Here is a 19,878-nt window from a genome sequence, read left to right as displayed (position 1 = left end):
AAGGTTTGTTAATACATAAGCTCAGTTGTTTATATATTGTCTGAGGCTTACTTTCAAGCTAAAATAACAGAGTAGTGATTGAGTCGGTGGCTTCAAAGACCCAAAATATTTATTTTCTAGTCCTTTACAGAAAAAGTTCCTCTGCCTAAATTAGATGATCTCTAATGTTACTTTCCAGTCAGTTTTTTGTAATGTGCATTCTGTGATTGTGCAGCCACTTGTAAGTTTTTAAATGTGAGCAGAGCAGAATTAGGGAGTTAAACATTCCACAGGGGTGGAATGGAGGAATGAATGTATTAGTAAGTAGGAGAGGAGATGGGGGAAGGAAAACATTGAGAGGCAAAAGAGGGGACTAGTGGTTTTGGTTATTGTGTATCAGTATCAGGTGTTAACAGATCTTTTGCTTCAGAGAAATATAAAGTCTATTAAAGTAAACTATATATTGTGTATACCAGTATTCAGTCTTTAATAAACTGAGTAATAATATATTTGAAATCTTCTATAGCTTCCTAGAAGTAGAGAAAGGCTATTTTATTAATATTTCCTATACTACAGGAATATCGCCAAAATTATAATCTCCCAATTTTTCCACAGTCACCAAATGTCCCAGGTTATGATCTGTCCATACATTTTATAGAATATTTAGACCTTCCTTTTGGATCACTCTAACCTCTGGTACCCCAAAGTTATGTGAGGAACCAATCTGACTTGTTACTGTTCTCTCCTACTTGGTTGGTCCATGCATAGGGAGTGTATAGCTGAGTTGGCTCTAGTTCTTCTTTTGAGTTTTGAAGATAATAGCTGACACAACTTGGAATTTGGTTGGCTCTTTCTCAGTCAAGTGATGTGCAGTGTTTGACTACTTTTGGTAAAGGAGGAGGTAGGGTGGTGATGTCTAGGTCTTTTATTAAGGCAGATAATGCCACTTAAACATTTACAATCTCTACACTTTCTAGATATTGGCACTAATTTGTTGCTTATTTTTCTTTAAGGTTTATTTCTTTGGAAGAACAGTAAACTGCTATTCTAGCCCAAATTCAGTCTACTGTTAAGTTTCTGAATGAAGTGTAAAGGAACTGGTTATATTCTGAATGTTACTCTTTTCAGCAACTTCAAAATGTTGGCATGTTCCTTAAACAAGTTTTCCTTGATGAACTGGCATTTATGGTTGTAGGTTCCATTTTAAAAAATCTGTGTACTTTTCCTTTTTATTTTGTGATCCACTAAGGAGTAATCTTTACTGTCAACTTTATTGTTCTAATTTTAAGCATCAATCTCTCATTTTTTTATTCTTTGATTTTAGAGAGCAAGTCCATACTTACCTGTAGAAATGATCATTGTATAAAGTTTGCTTATGTTCTGGGTCTTCATCTTTTCAAATTTGGTAAAGCTAAGACTTAAAAAAAAAATTTTCAGGTAGCAACTTTTGTTTTTGTGTTTACATTCTTGAAGAAGTAGACCTTTCTGCACCATCTTTATACGTGATATCTTTTGAAAATGAAATGCATCATTTAAAAATAGTCCAGCTATACACTGTAATGTTACATTTGAATAACAAGTTGATATTAAAAATCAAGAATATGATTATTTTGTATGTACGTAATTTGCTCTGCCCAAATTTAAGTAGTTTCTTTTTGTACATTTGTATCAAAATGTATCTTTTTGATACATTTAATTTATGTATCAAAATAAAAACATTAAGAATTCTAGAATAATATTCATCAGAGGTAAAATTAAAATGTCCATTTTAGTTTCCCAGTAGCCGGATACAACTGCCTTCTATGTTTAAGAAAATATTGTTGGTTTCTGGAATTCATAAGACTTGTCTCTCATATCTGATAAAATTGAGTTTGGGCTTTTGCCTTTCTTCAAGATGTATAATACATTTCTTTATGCCATCTGCTAAAAAGTGAAGAGATGTTTAATGATTATCCAAGAATATATAGATTATTCATTTCTGAGCTGGAGTTTTATGAGTACGATGGCTGGAAATAGGAACTCAAGGCTTATTTTTATCTTTGAAAATGAAAGACCCTGATTTGGCAGTTTTCTCTCTGGAAAAAAAAAAGGTTTCTTTTTTGACATTAATATTAGCCTAGGAAACAAATCAAAGGTTCTGCATTGGTTATTTCACTTACATAAAATAAGCCTTATTTGATCATACCTTTGCTCTGTAGCATAGCTTACTGAGTAGGTATGAAGATATCTTTGCACATATGTTTGATATTTCTGCAATTTCAGTTTATCAACCTGTAGCTAACAACCTATTTTGCTTTTTTTGCAGATTTATTTCACAGAGCAGTGTATTTTCTTATTCTCCAGGGGAACTTCAACGTGGAGTTGCTTTTGTTCTTTAAATGTTTATTGTTTCCTAATTAAGATCTCTAAGCTCAACTGGTTCTTTTATATTCATCTTATTCAGATCTTTCACTTACACCATCACTTCCTCCTTTAATTTGAATATTAGCTACTATAGAAGATATCAAACCTTTACTTGTGATATTAACCACATAAGATGTTGATTCTTTTCAGTAGTGGCACTCTTAGCCTTAGAGCATGAGTTCCTAGAATAGTATTTGGCTTTCACAGGAACTATCCACTCATAATGCTCTAGAATGCCAACTCCTACAAGTTTTCCTAAGCAAGGCAAAAAACAAAACAAAACAAACAAACAAACAAACAAACAAACAAAAAATCCCTCAACTCTTCACATCTCCAGCCTAATAACAAATTATTTTAATGTCAGGACATCCTTCTAAACTTCCGCTTATAGTGTCACATAAAATTATAGTTGGTAAGCAATTGCATACCTTTGTTTTTAGGAAGCCAATTGTTATGAATGCCATGGACAATTTCAGTACATGTTTGTTTGTTAATGATTTTACTCAAGCTAAAGGAATGGATTATTAAAATTAAGTGCTGATAATATAGAGTTCAGGTTAAGTCTGAAGTTAGCATACATTTAGGTTCTTCAGACTAACAAAAAATGATTTTGAGACGTTAAATAGGAAGATGCCTTTTTTTAAAGTTTACTTTATTGATTTTTAAATTACTATCGCCCAAATCTTGCTTAGTAATCATATGTGCATAAGACAGAAGTTAGTTACAGAGCTAGGATGAATAACGCCTTCTTTAATGAAGGCTTGCTGTAAATCTATATACTCTTTCATATCACCTTCAGATAGTTAGTCAGTTCGGCAGGAGCAGAGACCAGATGAAAATGCTAATGGGAGGTAATTCAGTGTTTTTGTGTTGTACAGCCTGAGAAATGCCAGTGGCCTGACAGCAGCAGACATTGCTCAAACCCAGGGTTTCCAAGAATGTACCCAGTTTCTCTTGAACCTCCAGAATTGTCATCTGAACCGTTTCTATAATAATGGCACCTTAAACGGGGGCCATCAGAATATATTTCCTAATCATGTTAGTATGGGAACAAATCGCAAGAGATGCTTGGAAGATTCGGAACCCTTTGAAGTGAAGAAAGCTAGAACCGAAGGTGAGACCACTTTGTAGGCGAGTGTTTACTTTCTTTAACATGTTTTCTTTTTTTTATGCTGAAAGCACCTCAAGATGAGACCTTCACGTAAGGTGGTACTGTGCCCGGAGGATTCTGGTACAGGGAAGGTGGAGTTTTTCCTGTATTGCTACTTTGAAGATTTGGCCATTTAACAAAAGGGGAGAACGTAAGAGGGCAGTGTTGACAGGTCAAATATAAATGTGCGTTGATAACATTTCTGCATGCCCAGGTTTACGTTCCAGGAATGAGAAAGATTTTTCTTGTTGTTCCTGTTGGAAATACAACTATTAAAAAAAAATCTGCCCCTGTGCCTGATTTCTTTGTTTCCCATAAATGTCCCCGAGCTTATAACAATTGTTGGTCTGGTAGTAAAACATAGTTTCACATCTGGGAAGGTAGATATTTGCTATACTGTTCCACTTGCACTGTGATTTGGCCTTAGCTGGTCTCCATGACCCACGTGGTAGTGTGCATTTGTCACAAGATCTGATCTGTCACTTTGAGGACTTAATACTCTGTAAGGTAAGTCAAGTTTTAGGTATTCTTCCACTTTTTTTATCTTGAGTTTTGGAGTTTGCAAATAATTAGGAACAGTCATTCTTGAAGTTGAGGGGAAAACTTTATTTGGGAAAAAATTACATATACGTACCAATATATAAAATATCTTAAACAGGACAAATTGATAGCTTGGCAGGAATATTTAGCAAACTTATACAGAGGCAATTTAGAGATGACAGTGAAAAGTAATCACTCTGAAATTAATGCACTCCGGTAAGATTTGCTGAAAATACAAAGTGTGCCCTTTGACTTAAAAAAATTAGCCCTCACTGGTTTGGTTCAGTGGTTAGAGTGTCGGCCTGTGGACCGAAAGATCGAGGGTTCAATTCCCAGTCAATGGCAATATCTCAATGGCAGGTTCTCCCCAATCTGGTCAGGGTGCATGCAGTAAGCAACCAATCAGTATATCTCACATTGATGTTTCTCTCTTTCTCTTCCCCTTTCCTTCCCTCCCTCCCACTCTAAAAATCAATGGGAACAAATATCCTCAGATAAAGAGTAAAAAAAAAAATTTTTTTTTAAATCAACTCTACAAGTATAGTATAAGAAAACACTGCTGGTTAGAGGTGTTTAAATTTTATGGGTTAATATCCACTCTTCACTGCTTTGTCTCGAGTATATTCAGACAAAAGGTACGTGTTTTTTTATGACAAAAGTTGTAATACCTACTTCATAACTTCTGAAATCTTGGTCAGTATAAAAATTTAAGGTTATGTGACTTAAATGAATGAGTGAACTTAAATGTAATAGTTTATTAAATTCATAGCGTTATGAGCCTAATAAATCCAGAAAGTGCTATGATAAAACACAATGAGGTATGTATACCTATACTTCAAATGTGTTTTTTAATAAAGTGTTGCTCAGCATTGTCTTTTATTTGCAACATGTTTCACTATATATTTTCTAATGTATTTTTAAAGCTCTTTACGAGCATATACTTTTTTAAAAATACTTAAAATTTAATGCCTGACTGATATTGTGGAATGATATTGTTAGTTTCATTGTGCCCTCATTCTGATTATGTCTGAATGTAGTTTGGTAGGATAGATCTTAAATTCTGTTTGTTTTTAAAAAGTTTGACACAACATTCTAAGATGTAGAAATGTACCTAGAGAGTTTTTAAAACTAGTTTCTGAAGGTTTTATGGTGAACTGATTTGGCCAATATCTCACTGTTTCTATCCTAAGTTTCCTAAATCCTATTACACACAAATTTAGTTTGAAGCATTATGCAGGTTTTTAGGGGTTTTATTTTCCTTCTCCAGACAAGGATTCATTTAGGTAAACCAGAGTTAAAGATTTATATCTTACACACTAAACTCACCATACAGCTTTCACAAATCGCCATACCTAACAACCTGAGGATGCCAATTAAGAAGAAAATGTGCTTTATGCCTGGCATTTAAGTTTGCAGGTAATAATTATACAAACCTAAGGTTGAGCACTGCTCCATATATACATGAAATAATATTGTCACGATCACAGGAGAAATCATTGCTCTTCCAGTGTTAATCATTTGTCTACTGAGTATTATTTTAATTATTTGCTCATTAAAATTTCTAGTACTCCAGTCCTGAGATTGCCCCACATGTGACTTAAGAGTGTGTTTGTATAAATTCATATTTGTAAGCAGAGATAGAGTTGTCTTCTTCCAACCCCCATGCCTGCTCCACTCTTTTCTCTATGGGAAAGGAAGAGTTGATTTTTTTCATTTTACCATTGTGTGCTTGCTGAATGTTAGGGCATTCTTGATTACTAAAACAAGATTTTCCCCCCAACTACCTGAATCTTCTAAATGAAGTTCTTTGCTGCCATACTGTATAGTTATTTCCATTTGACCAGTTTTTTAGTATGCAATTCAAGATCAGTTGCCTTAGTTCATTTAATTTTGGGCATTTTTTTTTTAAATTTGCTATTTATGTGAGCTTAATTCTCTGCTCATTCTGAATTTTTTTTCTTTTTTTAAATTCTCATATGAAGACATACTTAGAGGAGGGGACACGAGAGAGAGAGAAACATTGGTTGCTCTTCTTATGCTCCCTGACTGAGGATTTGACCTCTGCAGCCCAGGTACATGCCCTGACCAGGAATTGAACTATTCGATACACAGGACGACACAACGTACTGAGCCTCTCCAGCTGACCCTGAATTCGTTTTGTGGATAAATTTTTTATTCTTATGCCAAAGTGAAAGTACTTTTTTCCTAATGTAACATGCACATAAAATACTTTTTAAAATCACATATGGAAGTATTTGGAAGAGTTTAAAATTATTTTTTCTTTTTTGAAGTACAAGTTTGGCTTTTTCTTATGGGTGACTGAAATATCTTGGTTAAATAAATGCATATCTCAAACCAATTCTTAAAAGTTGTCCCCTGTAAAATTCACTCCTTTAATTTTTTTTACTTTAGAATCATGAGTCTGAAAGTTACCTACTCTTCCCTATAGAAAGTAATATCTCTCTGCTTTCAGTAATCCATTTTCAAATATTTTAAGTTAATTGGAGTGATTTTCCCTTAGAAATTATATTGATGTGAAAAACCAAGAGGAGTAATAATGCTTTGGCCTTTTTGTGCTGCTCGGCTATGAACTAACTGTCCTTTGGATACAGTCATTCACACCAGAATCAAAATGTGCTTTGGTTAGAACAGAGATGATAGGGCCATAGAACTCAAGGGTGAAATAAAATCTAAAGTTACTTAAGTGGTTGGTTTTGGTGAAAAGTATTATGTGGTAATATTTCCCATTATGGGATTTTATGGTGCAAGGAAGTAGCTATGTAATTAGGTTTGGATTTCTCCCCCCATTTATAAACCATTTGTTCAAGATGGAATGACACGTGGACTTCAGAACTTAAGCTGGCATTGCTTTACAAAGATGTGCTTGATTTTGTTAGCATTCTTAGTCTTCAGGAGTAACACTCTACAATTATTCATGTATTTCTTGAGAGCTGCTGTCCAGATAACTAATGATCCTGGCTAGAAAAGAATGGCAGTTTCACCCATTAGAGAAACCTTTACCTTGTTTTTAGCCAGTAATCTTTTCAGGGTGCAGCTCTAGAATTGTGAGTGGGGAAGGGTACTGTAACAGACTTACCTAGTAACTTCACAGTTTTATTTTTGGAAACTTTGCCATAAGAAGTAGTCTATGGCAATACCAGGTCTCAAATGTTAAGTTGGCCTCATGGTTTTGTTTTAATCAAATCTGTATATTATTGATCTTAGCATCTCATACATATGTGTGAGTATGTAATATTAAAACATTTTTTAAAGAAATTATCTTCAACATGAATGACTCAGTTTAAAATTAGCAGAGGGAAGTTTCTCAGCACATTTTTCCTGGGATGAATTTAACAGGATTTTCACTTTCTGTTTTTAATTGTTCATGTTGACTAAATGACTACAGGGGGAAGAAGGTAGATGTGCCTTAACACATTTGTTAATATTTGTCAACTAGTTATTTAAAGAGTCAAGAAGTTAGATTTTTTTAAAATTATTTCTATGGAGCGTCATATATATACACACAATACTTTCATTGTGTTTACTTAGTGTTCTCAAACTTGCAGTAAATGGCTATATTTGTGTGATGTGTTTTGTTTTTTAATTTGACCACAGAGAACACTTGATTGTGTTAGAATAACAAATGGTTTATTATCCTTAAACACACAGCATTCTAGAAATACAATTTGAATAAATTATAGTAAGAACCAAGCATTTTCGGTGATTCCCACCTTTATTCTTATAATCTTGATTTCAAGCCTCATGTGCTAGTCTGTTTCCAGTGTGTGCAGCTGCAGTGGGAATCCACCATTGGCATACCTTCAGGATGGTGTATTTCACATCCACTTTTCATTCTGTGTTTTAACAACTCCAACCCCTCCTTAGTTTTGCAGTTCTGTCATTTATGCATCCCCACTGCTCTCCTCTCGAATTTCCCCCACCCCCTGGTCTGCAGTTGGGACTGTGTTGAAGTTCCCCAAAAGGTTACCTTACAGAAGCCCTTTTGCAGTGGTTTTAGGTACTATTTTTAACAGGATATTTATTTTCAAAATTAGTTATTTGGGTTAAATGTGCTCTCTAGTAGAACAAAGAATAGTTCAAACTAGTAATGGCTGGTGGGAAACCAAGGAAACCTTTCCCTCCTGGTTGTTTTAATGGGGAACTGAGGTCAGAGTTCCCAGTTCAGTGGAAAGACCACAGGGGTGTGGCATCCTGCCCCTGCCACTGGGCGGTGGTCAGCACCTGGGAGGGACCCCTGCCTGGCACTGTGAAGATGCACAAAGAAAATTAGGTCACTGTCTTACAACACTGAGCTGCTTTTAAATCCACTGTGTGAAACTAGCCAGTGTTACACATCCAGTATGGAGTAAGTCGGGATTTTTTATAAGCCTTTTCTATTTTAAACTGTTCTTTCATGTTTTGTGTAGTTTTAGAAGCTTTCTTAGAATTTGCTTTAGGGGTTTTATTCAGCCCTTGAGCTTTAAGTGAAAATACAAATGCAGGCCTCTGCTACCCCGGCACCTTCCTGAATGGAGCACCTTGACTCGGCAGAGGTCAGGGATGAGAAACTTCCTGGCCACTGACTGCTTGTGTTGGTTTTGAGCCAGGCCTAGATGGTTTTCCCACATAGTGTGCATTGTTTAATGTGTGCTAGAATCCTCAACGAATACCTGCTTTGGGAGTCAGAAGGTAAGGACACTTTGCAACATGTTCAGTAATTTTTTCTTCTATCGGTAGGGGTAAATAAACAGGAAGGGAAAATGTTTTTCCAAAACAATAAAAATTTACAGTTTTGGAAGAATTCAGAAGTGTTTACAGATCACCTTTCTCAGATGCAATATGGAATATTTAAAGTTACTTTGGCGATAGGTGTAGGAGAAAATGCCACAGGTGACACCTGTGATTATCAGGAAAAGGAGTCAAATCCAGATCCAATGTTCGGAATATTCTGAGAGGCCAATTATAATTTCATGACAAAGTACAATTTTTTTTAAAGATATATAGATTTTTTACAGAGGAAGGGAGAGGGATAGAGAGGTAAAACATTGATGAAAAACACCCATCAGCCACCACCACCTACTGGGGATGTGCCCGCAACCAAGGTACATGCCCTTGACCAGAATCGAACCCGGGACCCTTCAGTCTGCAGGCCGATGCTCTAACCATGGAGCCAAACCGGTTAGCACCTTAAAGTACAATTTTAAAAAGCAAGTGCAGCCTTAATGCCCCTGTATAAGGGCTCACTATATGCAAGTGCTAAGACATTAGTATGAAGTTATTGAGAGTTCTGGGTCAGCTGGATTAGCCAAGTAGTGAAATATCCTTGCAGATACTTCATGGGAAAAATATACAAAGATGGTGTATCCTTAGAGAAATAATTACAATAAATTCTAGGCTGTCTGCATTAGCATATGCTTTCTACATTAAAGAGTTTGAAAGCCTTTGTTCTTGTTTCATTTTTATCTTTTATTAATGAGAAACTTATCTGCATTAATAAAAGACATATGCTAAGTGGAACAATTTTAGAGCATAATTACTAGTGCACTGGATAGTCCTCTAAGGGATTAATATTTGCTTCAAAACGGCATTGCTCCCCAGGTCCTCTGTATACACATTTTTGTTTTGAACTTCCTTTGCCACCGACTCTCTGGCCCCCTAGTGGCAAGTCCGCCTTCATGTCCCGCTTCCACTTCTCTAAAATGACGGGTGGTTTCCATGTTCCTGGTTGCTGTAGTTCATATTTCTTGCTTGCTTCCTATGTTTGTGCCCTTTATGGCTAGAGCGTAGGTTTCATTTGTTGATATGAGTACTATTGTGGGCACTGGGCTCAAAAGGTGAGTTAGCAAATATAACTTTGATGATTATGGGATAATGATGCTCATTTTTTAAAAAATTTTAAAATATTTATTTCAGAGGAAAGGAGAGGGAGAGAAAAACATCAGTGATGAGAGAATCACGGATTGGCTGCCCCCCTCACGTACCCCTCTCCCCCTATTTGGGATGGAGCCTGCAACCCAGGCATGTGCCCTGACCAGGAACTGAACTGTGACCTGGTTCATAGGTTAATGCTCAACCACTGAGCCACACCGGCTGGGCTTTTTTTTTTTTTTTTTTTTTTTTTTTTTAATTTTATAGGGGAAGGGAGAGAGAAACATCAATGATGAGAGAGACTCATGGATTGCCTGCCTTCTGCACATCCCCCACTAGGGATTGAGCCCACAACCTGGGTATGTGCCCCTGACAGGAATTGAACCCAAGACCCTTCAGTCTGCAGGCCAATGCTCCATCCACAGAGCCAAACCAGCCAGGGCTGGGCTTACCTTTTAACAAAACAAAAAAAAAGTGCTTTTCACAGGTCTGAAATTGTAGACATAATGTAGTTGCCACTTTGCCCAAGGAACACTGAAACCTGAGCACAACAAAACCAGACATGAGTATGGCTACTGAAAGCTCTGTATCCCAAAGATGCCTTTTTTACAAGGACATTTGTGGTTTTGCCATGATAGCCTGCACCTGTTCTCAGTCTACACCTGATTTGGCTTATCGGGCATTAGAGTGCAGAAAAGGGGAAACCACACCCCGTGTAGACTTAAGAACTCCCTGAAGGTTGTACGGATTGTGACAACTGGTATTTGGGACACCCCTTTCCACTGCCCCTTTATGAGATGGCTTACTGCTGAACTCTTGAAAGTGTTTCATAGTGAAGGTAGAACCTTGCCTGTCACTTACTTTGGGCCTGCAGAGGATTACAAAAAGCATTGAGTGGAAAATACAGAAATTCGTGGTTTAATGCCTACTTTTTCAAAGCACCTCTCTTTGTAGACGGTTTTTGACCTCACAGCTGTACAGATTTCCACTTTCAACCTCACAAAATCACACACTTCTGGTTCTTTCACATGCTAATTCAGAATTTGTTTCTCTTTCATTAAGACTACACTATCATCTTTAGTTTTAACAGTTAAGGGAATAATCTGGAGTATGTTCATTCCTATATTGAAAATGACATGTGTGCCTCTAAAACTAGAAGGAAGTAAAGCTGCAAAATTCAAGTCTGCCTTTAAATTATTTAAAAGAAATACTTAGCAGAAAAAGTTATTTTTTGACCCCAAAATAATGCTAGTTCTTTATCTGAGTAAAGATCTAGAAATGCACACAAAGATGCCTTTATAAAGATTGATTTAATTATGGTATTCACAATAGGAAAGAAAACTGAAGCATCCCAAACAGTAGCAGGGAATTTGGTGGTGGGCAAATTATAATACGGCCGTACAATGGGCTTTCAACTTGAAAGATTTTTTGAACTTAGTTGATAGGGATGCCTTGATACCATGGTAAATGAATAAAAGCAAAGCATAAAAATGATTTTTAGGTTTTGGTTTTGAAAAAAAATACGTGTTTAAGACTAGATTTGTCTATATCAAATGAGAGTGGCTGCTCCTGAGAAGTTGGGATACTAGGGTTGGGGGGGGGGGGGTAGGAATGGGGGGAAGATGGTTTTTCTGCACCGAGTATGTAGTATTTGGAGGAAAAGAGATTAAATGTGCATATTAGCTTTTCTCCAAGATACAGAGCATGATGATTTTATAAGAAATGTACATGTAGCTTCGGCTCCAAATACCTTGGAATTAAAACTAATTTTACTGTATCTAGCAGCACATAGGCTGGTACCACATGGGAACAGTATTGGTAGGCGTCTTGAGTCTTGGCTTTTACCTTATTTTCTGTTACTGAAAGTCATGATTTTTTTTTTTTTTTTTTTTGAGGGTCATTTTCATGATTTTTGTGTTGCTACCCAAGAACTGTCCTAGTGTTTATGGAAAACAATTGATGGACATTTTGAGGCATAATATATTATATATTGAGTTTAAAAACATTTGTAATACTGTGGGAAAGTTTCTCGGTAGTATACTAAGATCATTTGTCGTGTAGATTATGAAATTATTTGAAAAAATCTCTTGTCAGAAGTTCAGTGCTCTAACAAAATGGAATGAGAAATATTTGTCTTGTGTGTGCAGGGGATCTAAAATGGCCTTTGTTTCCTGTGCAGCTCAAAGCTTGGATTACTGCATGCCACTAGTGAACAGCGAGGCGGAAGATGATGCTGAAAAAATGCACGTCGATAGAGAGTTTGCTGTCGTAACAGGTGGGAGTGGACAGTTTCCTGTTAGCTGCAACAACAGTCCAATGGTCGAAGACACCACACAGCAGGAGGGTGGTTCTGTTGGACCAAAAGAAATAGAAATATATACTGTTTCAGCAATGCAGACCCCTTGTCGTTGCAAGAATCAGTATGCGTATTATTTCTAACAGCTTCTTTCAAACGAGTTTTGCACTTTGTTGTCTAGTGTTTCAAAGAATGTTATAATTTGCATATCTTGGGCAAGTTTGTAGGATAAGTGTTTTTGGTGCATTCTATGGATATGAAAAATATAAGTGCAATCTATATTTTGATTTTAAACTTTTGCTTAATGTGCCTTGTTTAATAAGGTTTTGCATTTTTTATTTTCTTATGGAGGACTTTGGGTGAATATACTGAATGAATGCCTATTGGTAGTAACTTTAAAGCGATTAACAGCCAGAAGTCTGACTCGCCATAAACGTTGAGAAATAGTAAACATTGTGGTTTTAACTTGTAAGCAGTCGCGCCAGTATGGAATCTGTCATTCGACGCTCAGTGGTTGCTCTGGTTTCTGTGCCACTCACTCTAGGTCTGGTAAAAATGCTGACTACCATCTCTCACAAAACACATTTTCTACGCTAACGCTTTTAGTATATTAAAATTTTAGTATAGACAGTCATACATTTTTAAAAGGCCAAGGCTCAGTTTCTTTTAGCTTTTTAAGATTTATCCATTTAGTAAATGCTTTTTTTCTACAATCTTTTATTTAGGTACCATGAAAATATTTTAGCCATTCTTTTACTGTTTTAATACATTTAGAAATAGATACTGGCTTTTTAAAAGTTTTATTATGTCTTTATGCCAAATTCTCTACTGGGGATAAAAGATGATATATTTTGTTTCCCAGACTTACATGAAAAAAATCATTTCTGTTTTAAAAAATGAAAAGAGATGTATACATCTTTCTAGAAGCTACAAATTGTTATGGGAGGACTCACCTTTTTGCCAAATAATTAAATGAAACAAAACTCAAAGCCAGTTTGTTTTTTTTAATGGCATTGCTACATGCTTTTAAAAAGGCAGAAGTAATCACTCTTTAATCCCCAAACATTAATTCCCTGGATTTTCAGGTTAAACTTAATACCAAGCTTGAACATAACATTAAATGCCATAATTTTTCCAATCCCAGCTCATCCCGTATACAAGTGCCAAGTAAGCGTCCTCATATTTTCCATCATTTCATTTACAACATTATCTGACTGAATAAACAAAAATTAAAATAGCTAGAGATTACTTGTAGCCGTTCAGTAAATGGATGAGTCTCGGAAAGGAGCTTGGAACAGAATGACGGACAGTATTGGAGCTGGTCAGTGGGCTCTGTCTTAGCCATTCTCTAGCATGTCTGCCATTTTCTTGCTCAGTTTTATTAGATTTCTTACAATGATATGAGGTTATCTACTAACCTTGATTTTTAGATTGCATAATGCACTAAAGGAAAGCAGTACACGCACGGGGAACATTAAAAAAAAAAAAAAAAAAAAAAAGGAGTCTTGTTACCTCAGATTTCTGAGGCCATGCTCATTTACCCTTACAGACTCAGTCACCTGAAAATAGGATTTTCACCTTTTTTAGTAGTATGCCAGTTATTAATAACTATCAAACTTGCCGCCATACCCATGAGTTTTATGACCCAGGAACAATTATTTATACTTTTTAAAAAAATTAATAATATAAATTTTTCCCTGGAACAGCTTGGTGTTTTCCTTTTTATTTTACTTCATGTTTAGTTCTTGAAACACTTGCTCTCTAGTCTTGAGTTTTAGTTAGATAGAAAAGCTATCACTTTTTTTTTTTATTTTTCATAAGCCCCTAAAGAATTTATAATAATTATTAAACTATGTCATTTAAATTGCCAGAAAATTGATGACTAATGGAATGTCTAGGAGATGTTTTTGTTCATTGAACAAGCTATGTTTTTTTTGTTGGCAGGGAGATTTGCAGGCACACAAAAACCTGTGTTCGAGTGCAAGTCAGAGTCTATAGATGGTGAACCCAAAAGTGGGCCCTTAAAGGGGACAGGCGCACTGTGTGAGATGTTAGGGTGATCAGATATGCAAAATGAGTCCTCAATATCATACCATGCTTTAATAGCGCAGAACATTAAAATTTAATATTAATAAGCAAGACATAATTTTAGATCATTCTCTATACTGTGCTGTGAACGCCTGTGAACATGAATATTAACTCTCTAGTGTCATTATACAGAAAAATACCTTGTAATTGCCTATTCCCATGTGCCCAAACGTTTTGTGACATTTTTTTTGTAAGACATCCTTCTTTTAATGGATGCAGATTAACCTATCAACATTTTCCAGTATAAGTTGTTTCTGAAAGTGGAACCTTGGCTGTAATGATCACCTTAATTGCTGACCTCGGAAGAAACTTCAGAACTGCCGTTGGCCCAAGACTGTGTGCAGGAGAACCATTCGTTCCTGCCTGTGGCCACTGTGCTCAGCACTCTGCAGAGCTGCCGCGTGGCATTGGGCAGAAGTGCCGCGTAGATCTGAGTGTTAAAAGGAAAAGCGGTTCCTTCTCATGCTCCTGGCTTTCCTGGCTTGTGAGGTGTGACACTGCCTCACCTAGTCCGAGGAGCTGCCTATTTCGCCTGCTTCAGAACCGCTTTCCTCCTGCTAAGAGCTGGAGAAGTTTGTGCTGTTTCAGCCTTTTGTGGGAATCCTCACATTCAGTTCTGATGGACTTTCTCAGGGGTGATTTTAAAAACTGTTCTCCGAGAATAGTCTTAAAATGGGAACTTTTTTTTGACAGCTTTTCAGTACCATTGGTATTTTTCATGCAATATATTTGTCAACATAAGTTGTTTTTTAATTTTTGGCTCCCCAACACTACTGAAATTGATGAATGTTCCCTTTCTTACAAGGCAAATGCTACTGTTGTGTTTTATTTTAAAATCTGTGTATGGTTTTCACTTTGGAAAAGGAATTGGTTTGTTAAAAAAGAAAAGAATAAGTCCTTTAAAATTGTAGCAGCAATGAAGCATTTTATAGTTTCTCCTCCCCTCTGGTTCTGAATTCTGGTGACAGGTGTATTTCTTAATGCAGATATGAAAAACAGTAGCTCCGTATCGAACACATTGACAAACGGATGTGTCATCAATGGACATTTGGACCTCTCTTCCCCGACTCAGACCAATGGGATGGAAAGCAGGAGTAACCAGAGCTTAACAGGATCTAATGGAATTAGCAATGGATTAGTTCCAGGACGACCATTTCCAAGTAGCCAGGGTTCTCTCTGTGTTAACGGGACTGAGGAGCCAGAAAAGACCATGGGCGTTAACCCTGAGATGTGCGGTTCTCTGCACCTGAACGGGAGTCCGAGTAGCTGCGTAGCCAGTAGACCTTCCTGGGTGGACGATATTGGGGAGAATTTGCACTATGGACATTACCACGGGTTCGGGGACACTGCTGAAAGCATCCCCGAGCTTAATAGTGTGATAGAGCATTCCAATTCTGTGAAGGTGGAAGAAAGGTATGACATTGCCGTCCTGGGTACCATGAACCTCTACCACGGCTCTTAAAGGCACGTGGCTGGGCTCCGCCTGGAAGCATTAATCCTTCCTAGTAGCCAACTCAGAATACAACTAACGTAGCATCAACTTTTAAAGGGATGCCACAACTTGTCCTATTTTTTCACACTTTAACTTTCTGAAAAAGGAAACTTGCATTTATACGACAAGCTTCTCGTGAGTCCTGGCGAAAGCACGAGAGGGCGTGTTGAGTGCATCCGAGTCCCTTCCACAGGTAGCGGCACTCTCAAACGACGCACTTTAGCGATTTAATTTTCCTGTTGCCAATCTGTCACCATAAATTGGCAGTTTTTCCTTTTGTCAAATATAAAGATAAATCGGAGGCAGTTACAGAGGTGCTTGGTAGTTTGACTTTTTGCACATGGGCATCATTTTGAAAAGCTTGCTTTTACTCATTCCTGCAGGATTTTTGACAGAAGACAGCTATTTCTCTATGCAAGGTCTGGCCTTACAAAGATGACTTGCAGTGATTTGTATGAAGAAAAAAAAAATTGTGCTTTTCAAAGTTCTTGCATTGAAACTTTGCAGCTTGACATGTAAAGGTCTCGCTTGTAGACACACACAGTGGTTTGGACACATGAGTCATGTCCCTTCTTTCCTGATGTAACTCACTGGCTGTGTTTCATTGCAAACACATGCAGCCAGGGACTGACTTCTAATTGATTGTTTCTATTACACATTTCCTACTTTGTCTCTAGAGTTTTTACTGCAGATAACGGTTTCCTTTATATGTAGTGGAAGTTATTATTTGTAGGAACTGTCAGGTCAAAATGGTTAACTGACCACTCTGACTTATATTTCCTTTTTTCATTGTTTTTGTTTTTCTGGGGGTTTTCTGCTTTAAAATATATACCACTATGTATATCCAGTAAACTGAGAGAATTTTGAATCTCTTTTAATAAAACTGTTAAGTTTATGGTTTTTGTAGAAATTAGCTTTTATTTAGGTGACACTGTGGTTACACTGTGCAAATATTGTAATGGGTTTTTACTTTTCTGTTTTTTATAATAAAAATGGGTGAAGGTAGAGAAAATGTCAAATGAACAAGCCAATGTTCTAGCGTGTTACTAACATTTTGTTTTTTTAAACTGTCCTTTACAAATTGAATTAAAAAAATCCTCTTACACTCAGTTTGTTCCTAGGGTGTGGTTTCTTTCCTCGTGAGGAGTATGTGTGTATAAGGTGTGTGTGGGGGTTGGGGGGGAGGATTGTGTCCATGGAAGTGGAAGGAATAGGAAGGGAGGTGGGAGTTTAATATTGCCTTTCATTTTGCTTATGAGGCTTTACTTTATTCTTCTGATTCCTGCCATGTAGTGTTTTTTTATCTCCTTTGATTTATACTCTAGTTTGAGAGACATTTTGTCTCACTGGATGTGGGGTGGCGGGAGGACAGGTAATAAAGTGCTATCAGCTAACAGTATTGTCCTTGTGTTATTTTCATAAATGACAACAATCATACTTGACTCAACTTTTTTTGGTGAAGCAGATATTAATGAATATAAGCCTTTCAAAATTTTAACTTCTAATTAGTAAATGGTCATTCCAACATGCCTATATGTTATTTAAGACCTAACTGATTTGGCTCAGTGTATAGAGCGTCAGCCTGCAGACTGAAGGGTCCCAGGTTCAATTCTGGTCAAGGGCGAATGCAGGGGGGCAATGCAGGAGGCAGCCAATTAGTGATTCTCTTCATCATTGATGTTTCTATCTCTCCCTCTCCCTCTCCATCTCTGAATTCAATAAGAATATATTCAATAAAAAATAAAACACTCGTTAATTTATGCATATTATTGTAAAACTTGAGACCAAACTGAGGGAGCCTTAGGCTTTGGAAGTGTCACAAAAATGACTCTCCTGAGAACAAGAACCTGCTTGTGTCACTGCCACCTTCTCGCATGCCTGCACAGGCTCAGTTATCAAGCTCCGGTCCTAGAGGGCCTTGGAAGCCTTTTAACACTGACCTGAGAAGCCCCCCAAACGAGAGGTGAACCCTAGTGCCCTTTATACCTGGCTTGGCAATCTTGAATTTCAGAGACTTCCTAGTTAATATTTGCTGGAAAATATTAAGTGGATCTCTTAAAAATACACTGAAAGTCAGAACATTTGGTTTGTCTTGGAAGTGGGACAATGGCAGCTTTTATTTATTTTTAAAGGAAATGGGAAACCACTGAGGGGTTTTATTATTATTATTAAATAGATTTTATTGATTTTTTACAGAGAGGAAGGGAGAGAGAGAGCTAGAAACGTCAATGAGAGAGAAACATTGACCAGTTACCTCTTGCACACCCCCTCCCGGGGATGTGCCCGCAACCAATGTATATGCCCCTTGACCGGAATCGAACCTGGGACATTTAGTCGGCAGACCAACGCTCTACCGCTGAGCCAAACCGGTTTCGGCTCAAGACCTTTTAGATACTTACGTGGTTTGTTGTTTTTTTTTTAATCCTCACCCAAGAATATGTTTTAATGATTTTAGAGAGAAACATCAATTGCTTGTCTGCCATACAGCGACCCGACTAGGGATCAAACCTGCAACCAAGGTATTTTCCTAACTGGGAATTGAAATCGCAACCTTTGGGTATACGGAACGGTGCTCCAACCCACTGAACCACCCGGCCAGGAAGGTGCTTGTATTCTTAAATACTAGTGGCAACGACTGGAAAATGAAATATAAATACTAGTGGCAACGACTGGAAAATGAAATAAGTCCATTGATGGTAACACCCAAACTGAAATACCTACGAATGTAACTGAAAAGGTATTCAAGACCACTACACTGAGAACTAAAGCATGGAGGAGAGAAAGAGGCCTAAATGAATGTCTGGTTGAGAAAATCTGGCCTCATACAGATAATTGAGAAAGAGATTTTAATAGCCTTTGGAGTTAGTTAATCATGGGTATTTATTTGATGTAACATCTAAACCACAGTGGTAGTTTCTTAAAGGTTAATTGCAATGTTGAATCGGAAACCAAAATCAATGAATGAACTGTCCTCAGTTACATCAAATCTTTTTCTTGCACTTTAATTGGATCACTAACCCAGTTTTGATTTTATAACATCATGCATTAGCTATTTGAAAAATATTCTTTCACTGAGTTCTGCAGATCTTCCAAATGTTGAAACATCCCATTTATTCAATATTAAAAATCATGAAAAGCGAAGCTGTTAAGCACATGGTAGTGAATACATGTTTCACAACATTTTAATTTTTGCTTGAAAGCTCAATTTTTATCAGTGGCCACAAATACTGTCAGTTGCTTGCTTTGAGTGGCAGGATCACTTGGTTAATTTTTTTAAATAAAGTTGGCCAAACATTCATGTCTTGATAAGCATAGTTTGTCATTTTTTCAAATAAAAATGTTTTCAGAGAAAAAAAAACTAGCCGAAAACTAGTTCGTTCGCTGGGCCAACGAACTCTACAACCACCGGTTTGGCTCAGTGGATAGAGCGTCGGCCTGCGGACTGAAAGGTCCCAGGTTCGATTCTGATCAAGGGCATATATCTTAGTTGTGGGCACATCCCCAGTAGCGGGTGTGCAGGAGGTGGCTGATGGATGTTTCTCTCTCATCGATGTTTCTAACTCTCTATCCCTCTCCCTTTTTCTCGATCTCCAGAGTGGGGTCATTGATGTCAATAAAAATTTGTTTAGTTTTGTTTTTTAAAAAGGTGCCGATAGGTTGGAAAACAGCTCTGGTTTTTCTGTTTTACCCTTTACGACTGCCACGGTGCCATCACCAGTGAGTTTTATTTAAATGTGTTTAGAAGTAGCAGCTCCGGTGCATCAGCGAGTCGGACCCATTCCCTTTCTGCTAAAAACTGTCATTACTGTCATTTGTCGGCACTGCTTTTCTGACAGTTCCTATAATTCAAGATAATCTAAGCCAATTTTGCAAGCAAAACAACATGGACCACTGCATCAAATAGCACACTAACTGTGCGGTACTGGTACATGGCAATGCCATTATTTCCTTATTCAGTAGTTCTGAAATTCTCTCCAGGAGAGAAAGGGGGGTGGGGAGGGGCATGGGACAGGCCTCCAACAGAACAAGGCCTCTTTCATTCCAGGCAGAATGGGATCCTCC

The 19,878-nt window shown here is 37.2% G+C and overlaps 1 protein-coding gene across 3 annotated transcripts in view; it reads left to right on the top strand.

The window, feature by feature from the left end:
* Window positions 1-16,925, top strand: part of ANKRD10 (ankyrin repeat domain 10) — a 35,067-nt gene extending 18,142 nt beyond the window's left edge. For 2 of the 3 annotated variants that reach the window (XM_036455373.2, XM_036455374.2), the window contains exons 4-6: window positions 3,261-3,496; window positions 12,120-12,215; window positions 15,311-16,925. In XM_036455373.2, coding sequence (XP_036311266.1) covers window positions 3,261-3,496; window positions 12,120-12,215; window positions 15,311-15,786 — 808 coding nt within the window. In that variant the 3' untranslated portion in view covers window positions 15,787-16,925. Of the gene's footprint in view, window positions 1-2,284; window positions 2,349-3,233; window positions 3,497-12,119; window positions 12,216-15,310 lie in introns of those variants that run through there. The other variant, XM_045588792.1, reaches the window with a different exon arrangement.
* Window positions 16,926-19,878: the final 2,953 nt, after the last annotated feature.

This window comes from Pipistrellus kuhlii, unplaced genomic scaffold, assembly GCF_014108245.1.
Source record: "Pipistrellus kuhlii isolate mPipKuh1 unplaced genomic scaffold, mPipKuh1.p scaffold_m20_p_3, whole genome shotgun sequence".
NCBI classification, from domain to species: Eukaryota; Metazoa; Chordata; class Mammalia; order Chiroptera; family Vespertilionidae; genus Pipistrellus; species Pipistrellus kuhlii.
The sequence above is the reverse complement of the archived record's forward strand: the minus strand, read 5'-3'. Positions and strand labels throughout refer to the sequence as shown.